The sequence below is a fragment of the Diceros bicornis genome, chromosome 28 (genome assembly GCF_020826845.1).
Source record: "Diceros bicornis minor isolate mBicDic1 chromosome 28, mDicBic1.mat.cur, whole genome shotgun sequence".
Taxonomy (NCBI): Eukaryota; Metazoa; Chordata; class Mammalia; order Perissodactyla; family Rhinocerotidae; genus Diceros; species Diceros bicornis.
The window spans coordinates 41467665-41488553 of record NC_080767.1 but is presented as its reverse complement, the minus strand read 5'-3'; the positions used below and the strand labels follow the sequence as shown (position 1 = coordinate 41488553).

The following is a 20889-nucleotide window of genomic DNA, read 5'->3' as shown; positions in this document are numbered from 1 at the left end:
GTGCTCATGTGGCACAGTGGGCGTTTCTTCTAAGCGCACAGTCACCACGCTCTTGGGCATTCAGCTTCTTGGAGACTTTCCCTGGACCCAGCACCCCCGTCTCTCTAGCACAGGAATTCTAAACTGGGGACACGGGGCAGAAAGCCGGCGACTTCCAGGCAAGATGCAAGTGAGTATTCAGGGGGCAACTCTAAAAGATACATTCGCCCCAAAGGCTGAGAAACGCCCCTCTGGATGCATGGGAAAATGAAGCCCAGTAGTTCTTGGCCGGGACTAAACCAGGGAGCCCCAGAGGGACCTCGGTCTGTAAGGATGAGTCTGATATTATCGAGGCCAGACATCTGCAACGCAGCGGGATTCGGCACCTGAAGGCGGGCTCTTGAAGAGGCCTTGAAGGGACTCGGTGCCCTGAGTGATCTCATCAGCCTACAAAGACGTTCTTGGAATGAAGTGACCCAGCCTCTCTCGGAGACAAACTTTTAGAAGCCCTGATGGGTTTCAAGGAAGGCTGGGAAACAGCTGGGGTGACGCACAGAGCTGTGGGTGAAAGGTCCGAGGAAGCAGAACCACAGGCCCTGAGGGTGTCCTTCAGGGATCCCGTGGGGCCGTGGGAGAAAAGAGACGCCATTACTGGTCAAAAGACTGCCCGACTCTGGGCTCAAGGTCATGGTTACATCGAGGTCACCAAAAAGATGGTGCACGGTCTTCTAATAATCGCAAAACATCTCTAAGGTGAGTTCCTCTGCCCAACGTCCCCTGGTCCTTTTCTGATCTGAATCAGAAAGGAGCTCCTTTAAGGCAGCGGGGGAGGTTATCAATCACGGGCCTACTGACCCCTGTCCAGATAAGCCCAGAGGGTTTTGTTGACTCTGGGGGGGGAGGAGGGAGTGTCACGTACTGCCCCACGGCCAGGTGACAGAGCCAACCTGGACACTGCATCTTAGCAGCTAACATCGCTTCCTACTCGGGGTGCATAATTGAAAGCAGAGATCTGGCGCCTGGCAATCGATTCTCATTATAACCCTGCGCTCTCTTGCTGGGAGCCGTGATGTTTGAGTCATGTGTCTCTTAATGTCACTGCCCCCAATTAAGCTTCTCTCTGGCAGCCCTTCCTTTCCCGTGACCCTGAGGTTTCTCTTAACCGCGTCACCAGGGAACCATCCACCTCCTTGCTGCTTCTGGAGTCCTGGCAGCCTGTCTACAGCCGGAGATACACCTGCCTGGGGAAGCAATGGGAACAGACAAGCCTCACGCACCCACCTTTGGTGGTGGATGGTGATGGCTGCTGGGGTTCTGTTTTCACTATAATGAGATCAAACCAGGCTCATTAGAAGGGCTTCCTGGAAAACCAAGCGTGTTTCTCCCACCACGCATGCTCTGGCACTGCTCCTGGCTGGGGGCAGGAGGTGGAGCCATACCCACTGCCCAGAACACACACGCGTGGCTCTTACCAGGGTACAGCTGCTTGGTGGGCGCACTGAGCTGGGCATCTTTCGTGACTCTGTAGGCAACATCCGGGCCTTTGGAAGATCGCCGCGTTGCACAAAAACCTGTTGTCTTTGTTATTCCGTCAGGCAAGTTTTGAAAATCTAGAACCTTCAGGAGATCTGCTGGCTGAGCTGAAATGACAAAAAGAGGTGCAGGGTTAGCCACAGAGAGGAAAGGAGCAGCCCAGGGCACAGGCTCAGGAGCACCCCGGAGGACTTGGATGAAACGGAAACCAACCCCCCCACTCCCTCCCCCCAACCTCGCACCACGGCAAATTTCTGCCCCTCAGAACATGCTGAGGACCTGCTCAGAAACCGGGTGCTTGGCAGAGGCAGGTGGCCCACTTTAGAGAAATGCACATGCCCAGTTCAGCAGAGCCATGTTCCCCACCTAGTTCCCGCAGACAGCCACACATCGGGAGCAAATCCTTGCTTGCTCCGCCTCTGACGGCCTCCCCTTCCTGATTCTGCACTTACACTGCTCCTTCCTCCCACGGCCTCAACCGGCAAGAGCTGTACAAGCCCCAGCTCCCAGACACGCCCTCTCATTAGTGTCACAGGAAGACCGACCCCAACCTAGCCCCTAAGCCGAAAGGCTGTGGAAGATCCCTCTGCTGACGAAGCAGCCTTACAGAGGGCGGTCTTAGGGCGTGCGAGAGATTGACAGCTCCTGAAATCTCTTACACAACTTCGAGAGTGCTGGCACCTCGTGAGTGACTACGAAGAGAACAGCAAGGGTGCTGCTGGTGGATTCTATGCCCCATCGCTATCCCATTAAAATGCAACTTTCCCATAACCGTTCACAGCAAATATCGAGTTCCATTTGCCCCAGAAGACCCACGCCTTCAGGGCAAGACAGTGCAGAACCGTGGACAGGGAGCAGCAGGTCCTCGCATCCATTCTGGAAAGTTCCTGACCCCCCATCCAGGGGCTCCGCAGAGAAGAGCAGCAGCACCTGAGAGAAGCTGGCGACAGACTGAAGCCAGGGTATTCGCTGGAGGGCTCAGCAGATCCCCAAACGCAAAAGATGGCCTCCATGTGCCGTGGCTCCCTCCCTCACATCACCAAGAGCCCAGACCTCCAGGCTGTGACCACAGGCTTGGGATCCGCCCGCCTGCCCTAAACCAGGCCGGTTTCGTGTGAAAAGTTCAGTTTATGCTACTACAAACAAGAGGCCCCTGGGAGTCCAGGCAAAGAAAATAAACTCAAAGTTGGAGTCGAAGTGACAGGTCAAAGGAGGCAGCTGGGGTGCTGCCCTGGGGGTTTGGGGAACCCAGCAGCCCTCGGCTACCTGCAGGAGTGGGCGCGGTTCGAGCTGGCTTTGGCCTCTTCACTAGGGCACATGGGCCCTACCTGGCCAGAACACAATACCGCCCCGTCCCAGGGGGTTGGTTCAGGGGTGGGCATGTGACTAGCCCAGGCCAATGAAGCTCCATCCTAGGGCTTCTTCCTCTGGGAAAGAGGAATCGTCTCTGCTCTGCTGGCTCCATAGTCCACAGCATGGACTCTGAACCTGGAGCTGCAGGCAGCCATCTCCCAGGGCTGTGGGAGTGCCTGTCCAAGAATGCAGAGGGACAGACTCCCACCACACTGTTTGGGCTCCTGGATCAAGCTGTCCCTGAAGGTGGCCCACCTACAGGAGCCAATAAGTGTCCTTATGCTCATGCCAATTTGGGTTATATTCTGACACCTGCTGCTAAAAAAAGCCCGTGCCCACTGCCGGGTGCACCAACAGGACAGACACAAGCCTGCCCCTTGGTCTCTGGTCCTCCTTAACTAGTCCGGTTCCCAGCTCATCAGCCTCCCTCCCCAGAGAGGATATTAAATGCCTGGGACTCGCTCAGAGGAAAGTCCCAGTCTTGTAACAACGGTGGAAGGTTTGGAGGTGAGAAAGGACCCCAGTGCAAGTCTCCCTTCTGCTGGTTTCTGAGGAATCCTGCAGCCAGCTGCTGCACCCAGAGCTCAGCACAAGGGTCGGAGAGGTAGGGCCAGGCGGCCGTGCGGCCTCACTGCCTGTCCAGCAAGCCCCTAACAAGAGAGCCGCCCAGACTGAGGCCCTGTCCCGGGCAGGCCTGGAGGGGAGCAGGTGCCGGGCGAGGGCGTTCAGGGCGGGCATCGTGGACAGTGCCACAGGAGGTGCCGATGGCGCCCTCTGGCCACCCCGGTGCAATGAGCCGGGAGCGAGGGAAAGAGCAGCCTGGTCCAGGCTCCGAGGAGAATGGGGCTGGAGGGAAGGGATGCTGCTCTTCTCTACCACGAAGCACATGCCCCGCCCACAGTTCCCTGCGAGGCCACACTACCCAGCGTCCAGAGTCCTGAGGGCCCTGCCTCCAGCGGGTCCTTTCTACCACTTGCTTAGCTGCAGCCCTCTGTCGCTTCCATCGAGAGGCCAGAAACACGAGGGGTGAGGATTTCCCGCCTCTTTACAGAAACCATCAGGAAGGGCAGAGGGAGGGGCAGCGTAGGGACCCAGGGCACTCTCGGTCCAGGCTGGCCTCTGCTCCTGAACAGAGTCGCTGCCTCTCGTGGTCTCTGATGTTCCCGGGTAGCTGCTCGGCACGGGCACCCCGCCGATCTAGCCCCCCACAGCCCTCGAGGGACTCTTGTCTACTTGACTTCAGAAGCAGAGCCGGGCGGAGGCACCCGGCACGGCCCCAGGCCTGGACTCGGCCCGTGGGAAGAGATGGCCATGCCAGCCGCCGGCTCACCTGCCACAGTGATACAGCGCCGAGCGCTGGCTCATCCCTGAGCTTCGGTTCCAAGATGGGCGGCGGCCAGGGGAGGGATCAAAGATCCCGCCTGGGGTTTCCGGGACTCACATCCCAGTGGCCGTGGAGCTCCACCTCGCTGCGCCGGCCTGCAGCCCTGTTTTCTCGATTGCTGACCGGGAGAGCTGTTTCCCAGGAGCCTCGGGGACGTGTTTACCGACCTCTGTTGCAACAAGTTGAAACGGCCACCAGACCTTTCCAGGCCCAACGCCGGCCAGGAGCTCCCTGTGCCAGAGCTAAAAAAATATTTTTAAGTTTCATAAAAGGTGTGGGAAGGGCCCGAGAGAGTCTGGCAGGACAGGACTTGTGTGGACTTTCCTTCCCGTCCTCACGGGAGCCCTCCCTTCAAGGGCACTTTCTCGAGAAGCCAGGCCCAGTTGCCCCATCAGGATGAGAACTCCGCTGGGAAACAGTGCCAGGTTTGGGGACAGGTGGTGTGGGTTTGAGCCCAGCGTCACCCCACTAGGGAGAAGATCTTGGGGTCACTTCCCCTGCAAGGCCAGTGAGAGAAGCGAAGAGTGCTCTTGTTCCTTCCTCCTTGATGGCTGAGCTGAGAACATCCTGTCGGCTCGCTCGGGGCTCCCCGTGCATCCCAGGTGCTCAGCGAAGACAGAAAAGGAATTGACCCCGCGGCCTCCGGACCCAACCAGGGGCCGCTCTTTGTCCCTGAGAACCACAGGTGCTGCAGACAAGGCCACTCGAAGCCTGGCTGCTTTCACGTCCCACTGGCCGTGACCGGGATCACCACGGGGTGGGAGTGGAGGCCCGGGAACAGCAGGCACACCCGCCTCGGCTCACTCAGGCTCTGGCCCGCCCTCCTGCTCTGCGGAGCCTGGGAAGCTGAGAAGGACCTTCCCAGATCCCTTTACGGAAAGGACTCGGGATGCAAATGAGGTCCCACCACCCGGAGTCTCCTGGGGCTGGGAGGGGAGAGGGAGGCTCTGGCTCTGCCCGCAGGTCTGGGACCAGCGTCACGGGGACCGGCAGCATTCACCACAGCAGCTTCTTGAAGTCTGGGTGGCAGCTCACGATGGTGGTGCAACGGTGAGTGGGGGCCTTTGGGACCCCACCACTCCAGACCCGGAATAAGGGAGCCCCACATCACCTGGGGGCCTGCCACCCCTCATTTCACAGCTGCAGGACACGAAGCACCAGAGCAGCCATTGGACGGCTGCAGTGCACAGCACATGGGGGACCCTCACGGCCCCACCACCAGTGGCCTAATGTGCCCCAGCGTGTGGACCCGAGATGGTGGGACTGACTCCACGCCATGAGCCCCGAAGTCATGGCGCACAGCCCTGCAAGAAGGATGAACCTCAGCAGCCCGCCTGCCCATGACACAGCGGGGCAGCGTCCCTGTGCCTCCCCTCCAGGACCAGGACAGCTCGTGGGGTGGGCTCAGCACCCAGCACCCACGAGAGCCACAGAGGGCATGAGCTGGCTGCTTTTAGCAGGGATTTAAACTGGTTCCTCATGGTCAGCCGGCATCCGGACACCCTCCTTGGTGGTGCTCAGAGCAAGGAAGAGGTGACGGTGGCCGAGGTGCCAGCCTGTCCGGCCTGGAGGGCCCACCTCAGGCTCAGCAGCCCTTTCTTTGCAGGTGGAGCCCCTCGTGGAAGAATGCTTCTCTGCACAGCCTGCTTCCAGGAGGCGAACAGAGCGAGGGCCTGGGGTCACCATCTTCATCTACGAAGGACGCATGATCAGAATGGAATTAGAATGCTCCCAGTGGGCACCGCCGACCCGCTGTCCGGCCAGCCCCAGGGCACAGGGGTGTGCAGGGAGGGGGACCCTCACCAAGTGCTGATGCCAGTGTCTCCTCTCCCCAGCCCTCCCCAACCCTCACGGCCTGGTGCCAGGGGCCAGGGCACTTCAGCCTGAAAGACCCACCTGAGTGCCAAGGCCTCAGGGGAGGGGTGCACTTCCAGGGTTTAATTATTCACCCCCAGGTCCCAGCAGCCAGCAGGAACTGATGGAGAAGGGGCACCAAACAGCAGCAGGAGAGGGGCAGAGCCACCCAGGTGGATGGGGCTTAGTCATCAGCTGTGCCCAGAGCCCCGCTGGTACAGGAGGCTGAATACACTGGGCACTCAGCCACGTGTGTTGAACAACTGAGTGAGCGAACCCAAGCTCTTACATCTGACAGGCAGGGGCAGGGAGGAAAGGACACTTTGAGTACTGCTGCTGCTTCTGTAAATAAAAGCACCACCCCACCTTGGCATGCTGCCCTACGGTCACGGTGTCACCCGGGACTAACTCTCGGAGCACGCCAAGCTGAGAGCAGAGGAGACTGCCTTTCCACCGGCCCCAGGAAGGACCTGGGTCTAGGGCCCTAAGACAGTCACGCCTCCTGCACGAGGGCGTGCTAGGGCTCGTGTCGGGGCTTTTGCGGAATTCCACTCCTGTTTGCTTTTCTCTAAATGAACTACGCATATTCTTAACCACTTGCTACTGGTAAAGACACCTTTGACGTCGGGGTATGTGTCCGTGCCAGACGGCGTGCTGGGGCATTGTTCCCTCCACCCTAGCAGTTCGGGTCGGGGGGTCTATCAGAACCTGTGCTCTGGGTCTCAGAATCCGTAACGTGCCTGTGGATTGCACCAGGCCACACATGACCAGGGTCCCACGGGAGGTGACCTCTCCCTCAATCCCCCGAGGCCTGGCGTCCCCTTAAGCTGGAGCAGTGCCCAAGGCTACTCCACAATCAAGAAGTGCTTCTCACGGTGCTGTTTCATCTACCTGAGATCTCCGGGACCCCGGGCCCTTCTCATATAACAGGCTCTCGCCAGCCCCCGGCTGCAGGGAGGGCAAGGTGGAGGCACTAACATCGCCTTTGTCTCATTAGGGGGTGAGTGTCAGCCCTGTCCCCCCACAGTGGCTGCTCAGAGCCTCTGGGGAACTGTGCTGGTCTGGGCCCAGTCCACTTCTGCCCCATCGTCACCTGCACGGCCCCCATCCACACACCTGCCTTCACCACTAAGGGAAGGCCGTGGCTCTCTTAACACACGCACAGAACACTCAAGACTGCGGGTTCCAGGCAGCGCTGCTGGGTGAGGTGAGTCCCCAGCACCCAGCAGGAAGGATGCTGAGACCTCCTGCAGGGACTCAGTGGCCACGTTGGGATCCCCAGGCCTCCCCCGCCCTCGAGCTCCATGGCCCGTCCTCCAAGCGTCCAGCCCAACACTTACAGCACCAGCCCTGCAGACACTGGGCCCAGGGCCAAACCCTGCCAAGCATCTGTGGGCTGCAGAATGACGGAATGGTTCGTGTTGGCGGCGGGGGAAGCAAAAGGAGTTTTTTGCTCCACCCAAAGTCAACATCGTTATCTTCAAGAGAAAATACAGAGCCCTCTAAATAACCACCAAGGTTTAAGTCTTCGAAATTCTCAGAACTGTCTAATTTTAGAGCTAGAAGGGGTCCTAAGTAACATCAAGGCTAATGACCCTTATTCTGAAAGAGGGAAATGCATAGAGAAGGGGAGTGACGATCTCAAGATCACACAGCAAGCTGGTGCAGAGCTGGGGCCGGAACGGAGCCACCCTCAGCTTCTATCAACCCCAGTCCTGAACGTCTTTCCACTCAGCACAGGCAGATGAAAGATGGAGCTAACGACAGGGTGCTGAAACCAGGGCAGAGCGTCCGCCTCCCGACCCACCGTCCGGTACCCTCACTGTTCCCGTTGCTTTGTTGTTCCATAAGTACAGACATCACCTTCCCTGTGCAGCGTCCATCTGCTTCACTGGGCTGTAAACCTCAGGAGGGCAGGGGCCTGGCCTGGCATGTTGCTGCTGAGCCTCTGGGCCCACAGCGGCCTGGCATCCGGCGGACACTCACGGTAATTGTCCTGAACGCTGCGTTCTCCACGTCCGGAGAGCGCCCAGCACGGGTCCCCGTGGAAGGACACCTGCTCTATGGCCATCCTTCCTAGTTCCCGTGTGACGCTTCCTGGAAGCAAAAAGATCCACAGCTCGTGGATCAGTGGGCAGGGCCAGCGAGGGGGGCTCCCCTCGCCCGGGGCTGAGGCCGCTCCGCACCAGCCCGCCCTACAGAGCACGGGCCCCAGCCGGCGAGGTTGGCCCAGCAGGTTGGAAAACAAACGGGCCGTTTTGGAGGCTCCGACTGAAATTCTTCTTCAATGAGCAAACTATGGGAACAAAGCAAAGAGGCCCGGACCGAAAATGTGCTGAGGGCCTCGAGGCAGGGTGGGCAGCGAGAGGGAGGCAGAAGGCCTTCCACCTCCCCCAACTGGGGCTCACCCCAGGGCTGTCATGGGGGGCAGACCTGAGCCGCGGTGCATATACACTCCGGGCCTGTCGCCAGGCTCATGGCCACATTGGGAAAATGGGGTTCCCTGCGCCCACCTAAAACCACCCTCCAACACTCTTCAGCGGCATCCATCCCCAGAACCTCCAACTCCTCTGCCGACATCAAGGCCCCACTCTCACCCGCCCCCTGGCCCCAGTCCTGCCTAGGAGGCTGCACCTCACGGCCGTCCCCTCACCGATGCCACAGTGTTACATGGTCCACAAGAAGAGCGCCCCTGGGATTGTGCAGTGCACAGCGCAACCGCCCTGCTCCAGCCCCTGGGGACCACCACATGGCCTTAGCGCCCTGGGCCCCACTTGGGCATGGCGCAGCAGAGACCGGCGGTTTTGGAGCTGGACAATGCTGGACTCGAGCCTGGCTCTGCCCGCCGTGCGCTGTGGGCAGTGGAGGACCACACGCGGGAATGGAGCTGAGGGGCCTGCCTGGCGGGGAGCCCACATCCGGACGGAGCTCGCTGGCCTCACCCCTCCACCCCTCAAGCTCAAACCTGCCCGCCTCTCTGCATCATCCCTGACCACCTGTTGGTCTCTGTCGTTTCACGGGGACGAGGAATGCCAGCTGGGGGCCTCAGAAACACTGGGCTTTGTCAGGTGCTTCTGGCCCACTTCTCAATTTCTAAAGAAGAGCTGAGGACCCACCACCACGGCTTCTGGTGGATGATTTTACTGAAGGAAACAGCTCCATTGTTCTCATCACATTCGTTAGTATGTGATTATTTGTGCAAATCATTTGTGTAGCATCCATCTTCTTGACCACACTGCCAATGCCACCAGGGCAGGCCCAGCTGACTCGGCCACGGCCGCACGCTCAGGGGGCGCTGGAAAGCACCAGACTTCAGCGGACTCGGCTCTGACCCCAGATCCCCCAGGTAGGAGCCCCACGACCCTGGGCCAAGTGGGTTCCATCCTGGAGCCTCCCTGTCACCATCTGTGAAAGGGACACACTGCAAGGAGCAGCCGGCACTGGGAGGGCGGCCGACACGAGTCTAGGGCACGGCCTGGCGTGTGGCAGCATCAGCTCGCCTGCACCCAGCCTGAGATCCGACCGGTGGACAACACTGGGCACCTCCCCAGTGCCCCCACAACCAGCCCCACAGCGAGAGCAGGGACTTCGGGGTGCAGGACGAGGCCCCAGCGATTGCACCCTCCATGAGAAAACAAGGAGGCCCAGAGACAGCAAGAAGAATGGGCTAACCTTGCTCCTCATCGTGACATCGCGGCAGCGTTTTAAGGATGCCTATCAGGCAAGGCGAGGGGAAGAACGAACTAAGAGCTGGTTAGAACTGAGAGCCTGAAAGGAACTTCAGACAGCAGAAAGCACAGAGCTCTCCTCCCAGCCCAGCCTCGGCAGCCTCTGAGGCAGAAACCCCAGAGTTCTGTTGCATGAGCAGGAACGCCCGCACAGGCCACATGCCGCCCCCCGCCGGGGAGAGACACTGACCACCCTGGCCCTGCTCCACCCTCCAGGGCCTGGAAGTCCCGGGCCCACTTGGGGAAAAGCGGGCATTTCAGGGGCTGCCCAGTCATCAGGGCTCTTAGCCCCTGCTCCTCCACCGGCCCAGGCCAGCCTTCGCCTTCCAGCAAAGCCGATTTCATTTTGTTTACGCTGCCCTCGTCTGCTCTGGAGGGTGTGAGTCCCCGCGGATCACTCCGGCTGTCGGCACAGCCTCACGGCAGGAAACGGGGACCTCTTCCCTGCCCACAGGAGTGAGCGTCGGCTGGGGGTGACGACAGCCAGGGTGCAAGCAGGCTCCGGAAGGCGGCCGGAGGGCAGCGGTGGAGAGAGACCGGCACAGCCAGGGACGCAAGCCGCTGAACGGGGCTGGCACCGCCTGATAGCCCTGCCCCAAGGCATCTCCCAGTGGATGACCCGCTGGGGCTACAAGCCAGGGCAACAAGCCTACGGGGGGCAGCTGAGGCCGCGAGCACCCACTGTGTGCCTACACGCCCTGGGGGGCCAGCTAAGGCCCCAAGCACCCACTGTGTGCCTACACACCCGGGGGGGGCCAGCTAAGGCCCCAAGAACCCACTGTGCGCCTACATGCCCTCGGGGGGCAGCTGAGGCCCCGAGCACCCACTGTGGGCCTACACATCCTGGTAGCTTACAGAGTAGGCACCTTCCTTTGTAGACGAGGAAACACGGGCTGCGAGAGGTAAGTCGCCCAAGGTCCTAGTGAGATTCAGCAGCGGTTCAGCCCCAAAGTCTTCCTTCTTTCCCTTAAACCATGAGGCGGATTGATGGTAGAACACTTCCCACAACACCAGCAGTTAAATCGCTGCAGAGCTCACTCTCCTTCCCATTCCAGGGAAAAGCAGAATTGTTCTGGATGTTAAGGACCTTGAGAAGGCCTTGGGTGGAGAAAAGATCCTCAACATCTGAGCTACAGGGACTAGACAGAACCTCAAAACCCCAGGCTAATGGAAGAATGACAGGTCTGAAGATGTCTCTCCTGTCATGCTTTACATAACATCAAAATACCGTTCTGAACGTTGACTGAGAAAGCATCCAGCATGGTCCTCTTGTTTTCACCGTCTCTTCAAAGTGCCACACAGGATACTCAGTAAACACTCAGGGAAGGATGGACACATGGGCACATGGATGAGTTAAATGGAAGAATGGAGAGTTGGATGGGTGGATGGGTGGGTGGAAGGATGGATGGATGGATGGACGGATGGACGGATGGACGGACAGACGGACGGATGGACGGATGGATGGACGGATGGAGGAATGGATGGATGGATGGATGGATGGATGGATGGATGGATGGATGGACAGACGGAAGGATGGATGGATGTGTGGATGGATGGATGGATGCATGGATGTGTGGGTGGATGGATGGATGGATGGATGGATGGATGGAGAGATGGGCGGATGGACAGAAGGATGGATGGATAGATGGATGGATGGATGGATGGATGGACAAATGGAAGAAAGAATAGAATGACAGACGATTAATGAAAGGAGGGCAAAAAGGAAGGATGAATGAAGAACGACCTTATGGATAGACGGACGGATGAGTGAGTGAAGGAAGGAAGGAATGCCATCATCTTGAAGATTCAGTTGATAAACTTTAATTTCTCAAAGATTTAGATACCAACCATTCACCTGACCATTTCCTGGCCCTGGGCGGCCTCCCTCTCCTTTTGGACCAGAGAGTGAAACCCTATGTTATGAGCGTGTCTTCTTCCATGGCAACCACCTCCTCAAGCAGAGGCAAACTGCCCTCGGGCTCAGCACCTTTGAGGGGGGCCTGCCTGGGAGTAACCTGTGGGGTGTGCGCAGGGGCTTGGACGTTCTCAGTGTTCCGTGTCCTGCTGGGGAGTGAGGCAGTTCAGGATGACCCACAGAGGGGACTTGCTGCCCAGCCCTCATCACCAGCAGGGGTCTGGTGAAAGGTGCTGGTGGACTCCATCCCAAATCCCAGATCTGGGAGTTGGAAAGCAGCATTGATCGTCCACTCCTCGTCCCCATCCAGCCCGATGGCTCTCCTTTCCTGGCCAGAAAGTCAAGAGCTCTGAGAAGCTTTGACAGCGTCACTGGTGGGAGATTTTATGGTGACATTTCAGCTGCGGCGGGTAGGAAGGCACCGCCCTATTAAGAACATGATGTTAGGAGTGAGGGGCTGCAGTGGGGAGGTAACTCTTCCCGTCCACAGGTTCAAAGGTGGGACGGGTCTGAAACTTGCTCCCCCGGGCTGTGACCACCCATCTTCCCCCTCTCGTTGACACTGACCTGAGGGTCTGGACACCTGGCACCTCCACCTCACCCCCACACCATGGCCAAATGCAAGCCAGGTGCCCTTGTAGGGCTCAAACACATGTGTGTGCCACCACCCAGCCTGAGGACACCTACAGTCCAGCCTGGCGACCCCTCCAAATGAGCAGATAACCCTCAACACGCACACACCCTCACTTGCAAGTAAGTCATGCTGCCCACAGTGACTCCCACGAGGGACGGGTTGACGTGGGCAGAGCACATGAGAAGGAGCTCTGCAGGAGGAATGGAGAGAAAGACAGGGGTGTCAGGAGCTTACGGAAGCCCCACTGGGCTGTCTGGGGCCACGCAGGGAACATTCCAGGCTCAGGTAATCCACCCACCCAGCAGGGCAGCATGAGGAGGTCCCGGTCAGGGTGGAGCCAGGCCACACAGAGGCCCCCACCGTCCCTACGACTGCAGGTGCTACAGACCAGACTAGGACTCTACACTGAGAACTGGGAGGAAATGTCTCAGCTGAAGGACAAGGAAACCTTCTAACCGGCCCCTGAGAAGTAAGGGGCGCGTCCAACTTCTCCCTGTCTCCCCTTAGCACCTTCTTCCTCTCTTTGGTCATCGCTGCTTTCCACCTGTCCTTACAGAAACAAATGGCCATATATGTCCCTCTCCCCCACCATTGCTCAAAGGGTCATGAACAGAACAGAACACGACAGGGACATTAATCCCCCCGCCGACTGCCAAGATGGCGCGGGGCAGAGGAGGTGGGCGGGGCGGCGTGCACACAGGCGCTGCCTGCGGGAGCCCTGCCAGGAGCAGACCCCGCAGGCGTGAGGAGGAGCCCGATCATCAATCTCAGTTTCCTCAGAAGTAATGTGTCTCCTTGTTCTGCAGGAAAGAGGCAGGCATGGCACCAGGCGCCAGGTTCCACCGTGCTAGGCCCGGCTATGCTTGCACGGGCAGCCTCCGCATGGCCCCACCTGCTTCCAGGAGGCCCAGAGGGTGGGCTGGTGGCCATCGGGCCAGTTGGGGTCACCCTGGCAGAGGGCCCTCACAACCAGGGCCTCGCCCAGGCCCGGCACCCAGGGAGTACTCAGAGATCTGTGCTAAGGGGGTAGTGAGGGCGTGACACGATTACAGAACTGGGCCGGCTTCGGTGCAGACTCCAAAACGGCTTCTTGAAAGGGACAAGCAGCACTAGTCACTCAGGCCTGAGCTGCTCGGGGGCTTCATCCATTCAGCAGGCGCTCATTCAGCAACGTTCTACCGAGCGCCCACTGTGTGCCAAGCACATGTCAAAGGTCCACACCATTTCTGGACTGACCCTCCCGTCATTCCAGAGTCCAAGCAAGGCCCCGGCTGCACTTCCAGCTGGCGGGTCCCCTCCCCACCCCGGAGGTGCGTGGGCTCCCTGCATGTGTTGGCGGAGTCCTCAAGACGCCGAGCCAAACAGACCGACGTGCTCGATGGAACCAGAAAAGCATACCCCCAAACCGACAGCAGCTCCAGTGCCCTGGGCCTCAGTTTCCCTGCTGTAAAGGCTGCATGATAACAGGGCCTGCCTCTCTCCTGGGGAGCTGTACATGGCAGCTAAAATGAGCAGCAGTGATGGCACTGGAGGCTCAGGCTCCTTCCCCGCCTCGAGAGTTATTATGACAAGTCAAAGTGGCGTCCAAAGGGACCTCTTTGTTTAACGAAGCTTGAGGAGAGCAAGGGGCCTCACCATAAATCGTGATGGGCCTCTGCTTCCTCTGCGTCACCCGAGCACCCCACCACAGCCTGCCCCGCCATGCCCTTCCCCTCACCAGACGGGCAGGAGGTGCTCCTGGGGACCTGCCATTTCCCTGACAGGCTGTGAGCTCCTTGAGAGAAAGGACAAGTGTTACCCTTAATCAGAGCAGAAGGAGAGAGCTCAGCCCAGACCACACACTCGGTACAGCTGCCGAAGGAACCAACCATTGAACACAACCAACCAACCATTGAACACAACCAACCAACAAACACATGAAGGAAATGCGCGTTCTGTGGACTCAAGGCAAATGCCAGTGGGAGAGGAAACCTTCCAGAGGGGCAATTTTGCAGCAGCCCAATTAGCATTTGTACACACGCTGACCCGGCATCCGCCCTGTAGGGCCGAATCCTGCAGAAAGGCTTGTACACAAGAACATCCAAGGCAGTGCCGTTTGTACAGCAAAGAACCGGACACGAGGTAACTGCCCATCGATGGAGAGCTGGTGAAATAAACAAAGCTGTGTCTCTGACATACTCTGCAGAGGCTGGACAGGAAGGGGTGGATCTCGACGGCCTGACACGGAAAGACAGCCAAGACAGCAAGTCACAGAAACATGCATAGAGCACCGTCCCTTTATGTTAAATAAATAAAGGATGTCTGTGTTATCCGGAACCACGTCCTGTGAATGCGCACACGAAGATGCCCAGAACAATGCCAGCCACACATTGAGGGGGTTACGTCTGGGAAGGGGCTGAGAACTGGGAGAATGGTGAAGGGGAATGTCAGCTCGTCTCTCTACCTACCTCTACTTCTGAAAAATGTCACAAGTATACATCCACATAAAACTTGCATAATTTTATTAACAACCAAAAAAAAACCCAAAACACATTTTTTAAGTGTGGCAGTTTAAAAATGGCCACAAATTCTTTACAAGTGGCCATCAAAAGGCAGTGTCTCTGTCCCCTCCCTTTAGTCAAGGTGGGCTCTGTGACCATGTGACCAATAGAATGTGATGAAAGTGATGCCTGCCAGCTCACGGATCTAGGCTTTAAGAAACTGGTAGGTTCTACTTCCTGTGTCTCTTAGAAGACTCTTTCTTAGAACCAGACACCATGCTGTGAGGAAGCCCAAGCCCTTGGAGGGTCCCATGTGAAGAGAGACCCAAGCTCCCAGCCAACAGTCGAGATTGAGCACCCAACCAACAACCAGGACCAACTGGCAGCCATGCGGGAAAACCACCTTGGAAATGGACCTTCCTGGTGCCCAGGGAGCAGACAAATGGTCCCTGCCACGCCCTGCCCCAAATGCAGATTCCCAAGCAAACTAAGATGGCTAAAGTAAAAACTTGCTGTTGTCTTAAAAAGTAAGTTTTGGGGTGTCTGTTATGCAGCAACAGGGAACCACAACAGAAAGCAAGCAACGAACAAGGAGAGACTTGTAACAGAAATACACATGATATATACAATATATATATGAAACTCATGACTAAAAAGGAGGGGACGAATTAATAATGCTCAATGTCACTAGCAGCTGAAGAAATGCAAATTAAATCAAGACTCCTTTGTCTCCCATTAAACTAGCAAAATATTGTTTTTACATACCAAATTCTGGCAAGGATGCAAATGCTCAGTACAGACGGGAGTCTAAACTGACACCTTTCTAGGAGACAACGTGATATTTGGGACTGAAAGTCTTAAAAGAATTCATTCCCTTTATCCGTCTATGGGAATTTACCTCTAACACTGAGTTACAGATAAGTATAAACACTTAATCAAAGATGCTCACCACAAAATTATGTACACCAAAAACTTGGAAACAATGTTAACGATCCAACCTGGGAGGATTGAATATATTATGGCGCATCTCTATAACGCAATACCATACAGCCATCAATTTGTATTTAATCTTATATTAATATCAGTTAATGTTATTAACATTTAATTAAGTGATCGTTAATATTAATAATAAAGGGATATCTAATCATATGGGGAAATGCTCATGAATTTTTTTGTTTATTTTGTTAGTTTTGGAGGTATAATTTACATACAGTAAAATTCACTCTTTTTAAGTTCAATGAGTTTTGACAAATGGATGGTCCTGTAACCACCACCACAGTCAAGACAGAGAACATTTCCATCACCTTGGGAAGTTCCCTCACGTCCTTCTCCCCACCCCCTAGCCTCTGACAACACTGGTCTTTTTTCTGTCCCTATGGTTTTGCCTTTTCTCCAATGTCACATAAATGGAATCACATCATATATGGCCTTTTCTGTCTGCTTCTTGCACTTAACATAATGCTTTTGTACTCACATTGTTCCATGTATTCATTCTCTTTTTATTGCTGAGTAGTGTTCCATCATATGGATGCACCACAATCTGTTTATCCATCTACCAGCTGATGAACACTTGAGTTGTTTCAGGTTGAGGTGATAAAGTGACCTATGAACAGTCACATATATGTCTTTGTCTACACATGTTTTTAATTCCCTTGGGTAAATATCTAGGAGCAGAATTGCTGGGTCCTATGATAAGTATATGGTTAACTTTATAAAATCCTGCCAAACTGTTTTCCAAAATGGCTGCACCAGTTTGCCTTTCCATCAGTAATGCACGAGGTCTCCACATCCTCACCAACGCTTGTGTGTGTACTGGTATCTCTTTGGTTTTAGTTTGTATTTCCCTGATAACTAAGGCATCTTTCCATATGCATACTGGCCATTCATACATCTTTTTTGGTGAAATGTCTGTCCGACTCTTTGCCCAGTTTTAAACAGGGTCATCTACCTTGTCACTGTTGAGTTACAATATTCCTTTATATATTACAGAAAAAGTGTTTATCAGATATGCGTCTTGCAAATATTTTATTCCAATCTGTGGTTTCCCTTTCCATTTTCTTAACAGTGTCTTTTGAATAGCAGAAATTTTTAATTCGATGAAGTCCTATTTATCAACTTTTTTATACTTTTTTTAAATTTTAAAAAAATCAAAGAAATTTTTGCCTAACTCATGGTCATAAAAAGGATTTTCTTTTTTGTTTTATTCTTTACAGTTTTAAATCTTACCTTTAGGTCTATGATCCATCCTAAGTTTTATATATGATTTGAATTAAGGGTCCTGATTTATTTTTTTCAAATAGATGTCTAGTCCCAGCATCATGTGTTGATAAAGATTATACTTTGAATTATTTTGACAGTAATTACAAAGCCAGTACTTCGAATAAAGACTGTACCATTGAATTATCTTAGCACCAGTGTCGAATATCAAGTGATCATATATGTGTGAGTTTCTTCATGGACTCTAGTCCGTTCCATTGGTCTATATGTCTATCTTTATGTCCACACCGTAATGCCTTGATCAATGTAGCTTTATAGTTAAGTCCTAAAATCACATAGCATGAGTCCTCCAATAATCTTCTTTTTCAAAATTGGTTTGGTTATTTGAGGTCCTTTGTATTGCCATGTAAATTTCAGAATTATCTTGTCAATGTCTATTTTTAAAAAAAAAAGCCTGCTGGGATTTTAATTAGCATTGCACTAACTCTGTTGATCAATTTTGGGGAAAATGATATCTTAACAATATGAAGTCTTCTTGTCCATGAAAATGGTATACCTCTCCATTTCTTTAGATTGTCTTTAATATCTTGAAGTCATACTTTGTAATTTTTCAGTGTGCAGGTATTTTGTTAAATATATCTCTAAGTATTTCATATTTTTGATGCTAGGGGAATGGCCTTTTGAATTTCTATTTCCAATTGCTCATTGCTACTATCTAGAAATACAACAGATTTTTGTATGCTGACTTTGACTCCTGTGGCCATGCTAAACTTACTTATTAGTTCTGGAAGCGTGTTTGTAAATTCCTTCGAATTTTTAACATAGACAATCCTGTGGTCTGCAAATAAAGACAGTTTTACTTCATCCTTCCCAATCTACACATCTTCTATTTCCTTTTCTTGCCTTATCACATTGGCAAGGATCGCCAGACAATGTTGACTAGAAGTGGTGAGAGCAGACACCCTTGTCTTGCTCCTGATCTTAGGGGGGAAAGCTTTCAGTGTGTAGATTTTAAACAGATGTGCTTTATCAGATTGAGGATGTTCTCTTTTACTGCTAGTTTACTGAGATTTACTCATCATATTTTAAGTTTAAAACTATTACAAAGTAGCATACGATCCCTATTTTGTAAATACAGACATAGAATGAACACAGGGAAATAAATACATCAAAGTATTCAATTAGTAATCTACTTGGCTGCACTTAATAGAAAATATCATCAGCATCATGGTCTAAACAAATAAGGGATTATGATTAACTTTTGTTTTCTACTTTATACTTTTTAGTAGCTTTTAACATTTCTATGATGGACTTGTATTGCTCTTATAACAAATTAATGGGATAATAAATGCCAACTAATGTCCAGCAGGAAATGGCACCATATAATTAAATTACTGTTCCCTCTCTGTGTCTACCTAAAACTGCAAGACAGTCACAGGTCTTCCGGTCTTTGCCTTGATAGTGGGCAATTTTTAACTGGTCTTTACAAAGCAAAATGGCGTTCAGACCTGTCAGGAATGTCTACATTTCCCAGTCTGACACTGGAAGTGGGCCACCCACACCATGAGTCCTCACAGGGCCCCTTGGTAAGGCCCGAGCCCGGTTCACCCTTGCCCTTTTGGGTTGAAATGTGGACAAAAGGCACATGTGTCTGCTGGTGCATTGTTCCTCCAGCAACAGCATTGGCTGGTATTTGCCTTGAAATTCTCGTCAGGAAAGACAGCTTTAGAAATGGAAGGAAATTGGCCTCTAGAGATGTTTCATACCTATAAATGTCACGAAGCAAACAACACGATAAAGTTAAAAGGAATATTTCCTGTTACAAATTAAAGCCACTGCCTTTCCCATCAACCCCTCCACACACCCACCCTAGCACATGGTTCCTCATAGAGCCCCGAATGGAACTGCTCTCAGAGCACAGGCCACGGAATGATCCTGGTGTAGCTTCATTGGTTCTATGTACTCGTCTGAAATTATTTTATTCAGTTATGTGATTTAAGTAAAAAACTATTGCACTGGGTCACTCTGACCTCTGGAGGAATATGTTACTTTACTTCCCCCAGGACATGAAGGCATTTTTCAATTACTAGAGCTATGCAAATTTTCAAAACACTCTAACTATGACTCAAAACCAGCTACGTGGACACTAAATGAGCACATAATATAGTCTGTGCAACGACTATAGAAACCCCCCCGAAGGATGCACCACAAACCGGTGGCAGAACTCGGAACCCACTTCCCCAGTGTACACCACCAGTCCCGGCTGAATTCCCTGGACCCCACACTTGGTGGGTTAATGAAGTCAAGTTTCACAGTCTCCCCCGGGATAGACAGCTACAGACTCTCCAGGTTTCACACCCACAGGCTCAGAAACCTCAGTCAGCTCTCTTGGAAGTGGGTGAAGTACAAGGAGCCCATTTTTGCTACTGGAAAATTCATCAACAAGAATCCATCCTGCGGCCCCGGACTAGCTGGGGAGGCTGCTGCCCAAAAGTAAAAGCAGGCCCTTCCCTTCAGACCACGGTCCTCACCACAGCCCAGGCCAGCCCTCTCTCCCGCCCATCTCTGTCGCACTCCAGACACTAGCTCCACCCCACTCTCTCACTGCTGCTGCAATGTAGGCCCCAAGCATACTCATTGGATGTGACCGTCTAGGTGGGGAGAAGACCCCACAATGAGCAGGGTCCTGATACCACTCTCTGCTCAAACAGCCACAGCAGGGGCTCCGCAAATGCTCAGATGGCCCAAGACAGGGACGGAAGGGCAAGGGAGACAGTCAGCATCTACTCATTGGCAACTAGGTTCTGGAAGAGTCTCTTATGTTTTCTGACTAAAAGGGAGGAGGGATTAAAGCTCTGAATACCCGTGAGTTATAACCCTTATTAATAATCCAACTTCTTACAACAACCTTATGGGTAGGAAGTGCTGCTCCATTCTCCAGATGAGGAAGCTGGAGCGAGCCTAGAGGCCCAAGTGACCTGGGACGAGCCACAGGCCCAGGAATGGCAACGCCAGGTCCCAAGCATTAAATAACAGCTCCCTGCTGCCTCCCGGGAGTAGAAGGGGGGAAGTGACTGGCTTACAGCGGGTGGGTAGCCCCAGTTCTGTCACCTGGGGTCCACGTGGGTTCAGTACCCAAGGATAACGCTGGCCAGGGCAGAGTAGCTCGGGCACTAATTGCCCACTGGTGGCTGGAACGTAATTCTGCAATGAAAGGGCTTTAAAACGTTCCTGTGCTCTAACACTGTGAGTCAACGTCTAGAAATCCACCCTGAGGACACAGTCAGAGAAGGAGAAAGGATTCACCAGAAAGATGTTCATCCGAGTGTTATTTATAACAGCAAACGACTGGAAAGAACCCAACTCCAACCAGAGAGGGGCAGTGAAGTAAACCCTAACGCAAGCACACAACAGGATGCTCGGCAGCCATGAAGACATTCACAGAGAGTTTGCAATGACCTGGGGAACGGCTGTGCCCGCGCTGGACACAACTCTGCTTCAATGCACGCGCTCAGCCATGTAAAGAGAACAATGGGAAGAAAGTGCTGTCGTGTGTATGTTTGTGTCCCCCGCAATTCATATGTTGAAATCCTAACCCCCAAAGACGATGGCTCCAGAGAGCTCCCTAGCCCCTTCCACCACGTGAGCACACAGCGAGAAGGCGCCGGCTAGGATCCAGAAAAAGGGTCCTTCCCCAACCATGCTGGTGTCTTGAACTTGGACTTCCAGTCTCCGGAACTATGAGCAGTAAATTTCTGTTGTTTATAAGCCAGCCAGTCTGTGCTATTTTGTTACAGCAGCCCAAACAGATT

The 20889-nt window shown here is 53.8% G+C and overlaps 1 protein-coding gene across 3 annotated transcripts in view; it reads right to left on the bottom strand.

Moving 5' to 3' along the window:
- COL5A1 (collagen type V alpha 1 chain) overlaps positions 1-20889 on the bottom strand; it is a 171967-nt gene that overhangs the window by 129036 nt on the left and 22042 nt on the right. For all 3 annotated transcript variants that reach the window (XM_058524443.1, XM_058524444.1, XM_058524445.1), the window contains exon 2: positions 1452-1619. In XM_058524443.1, the coding sequence (XP_058380426.1) occupies positions 1452-1619 (168 nt within the window). The remainder of the gene's footprint in view (positions 1-1451; positions 1620-20889) is intronic.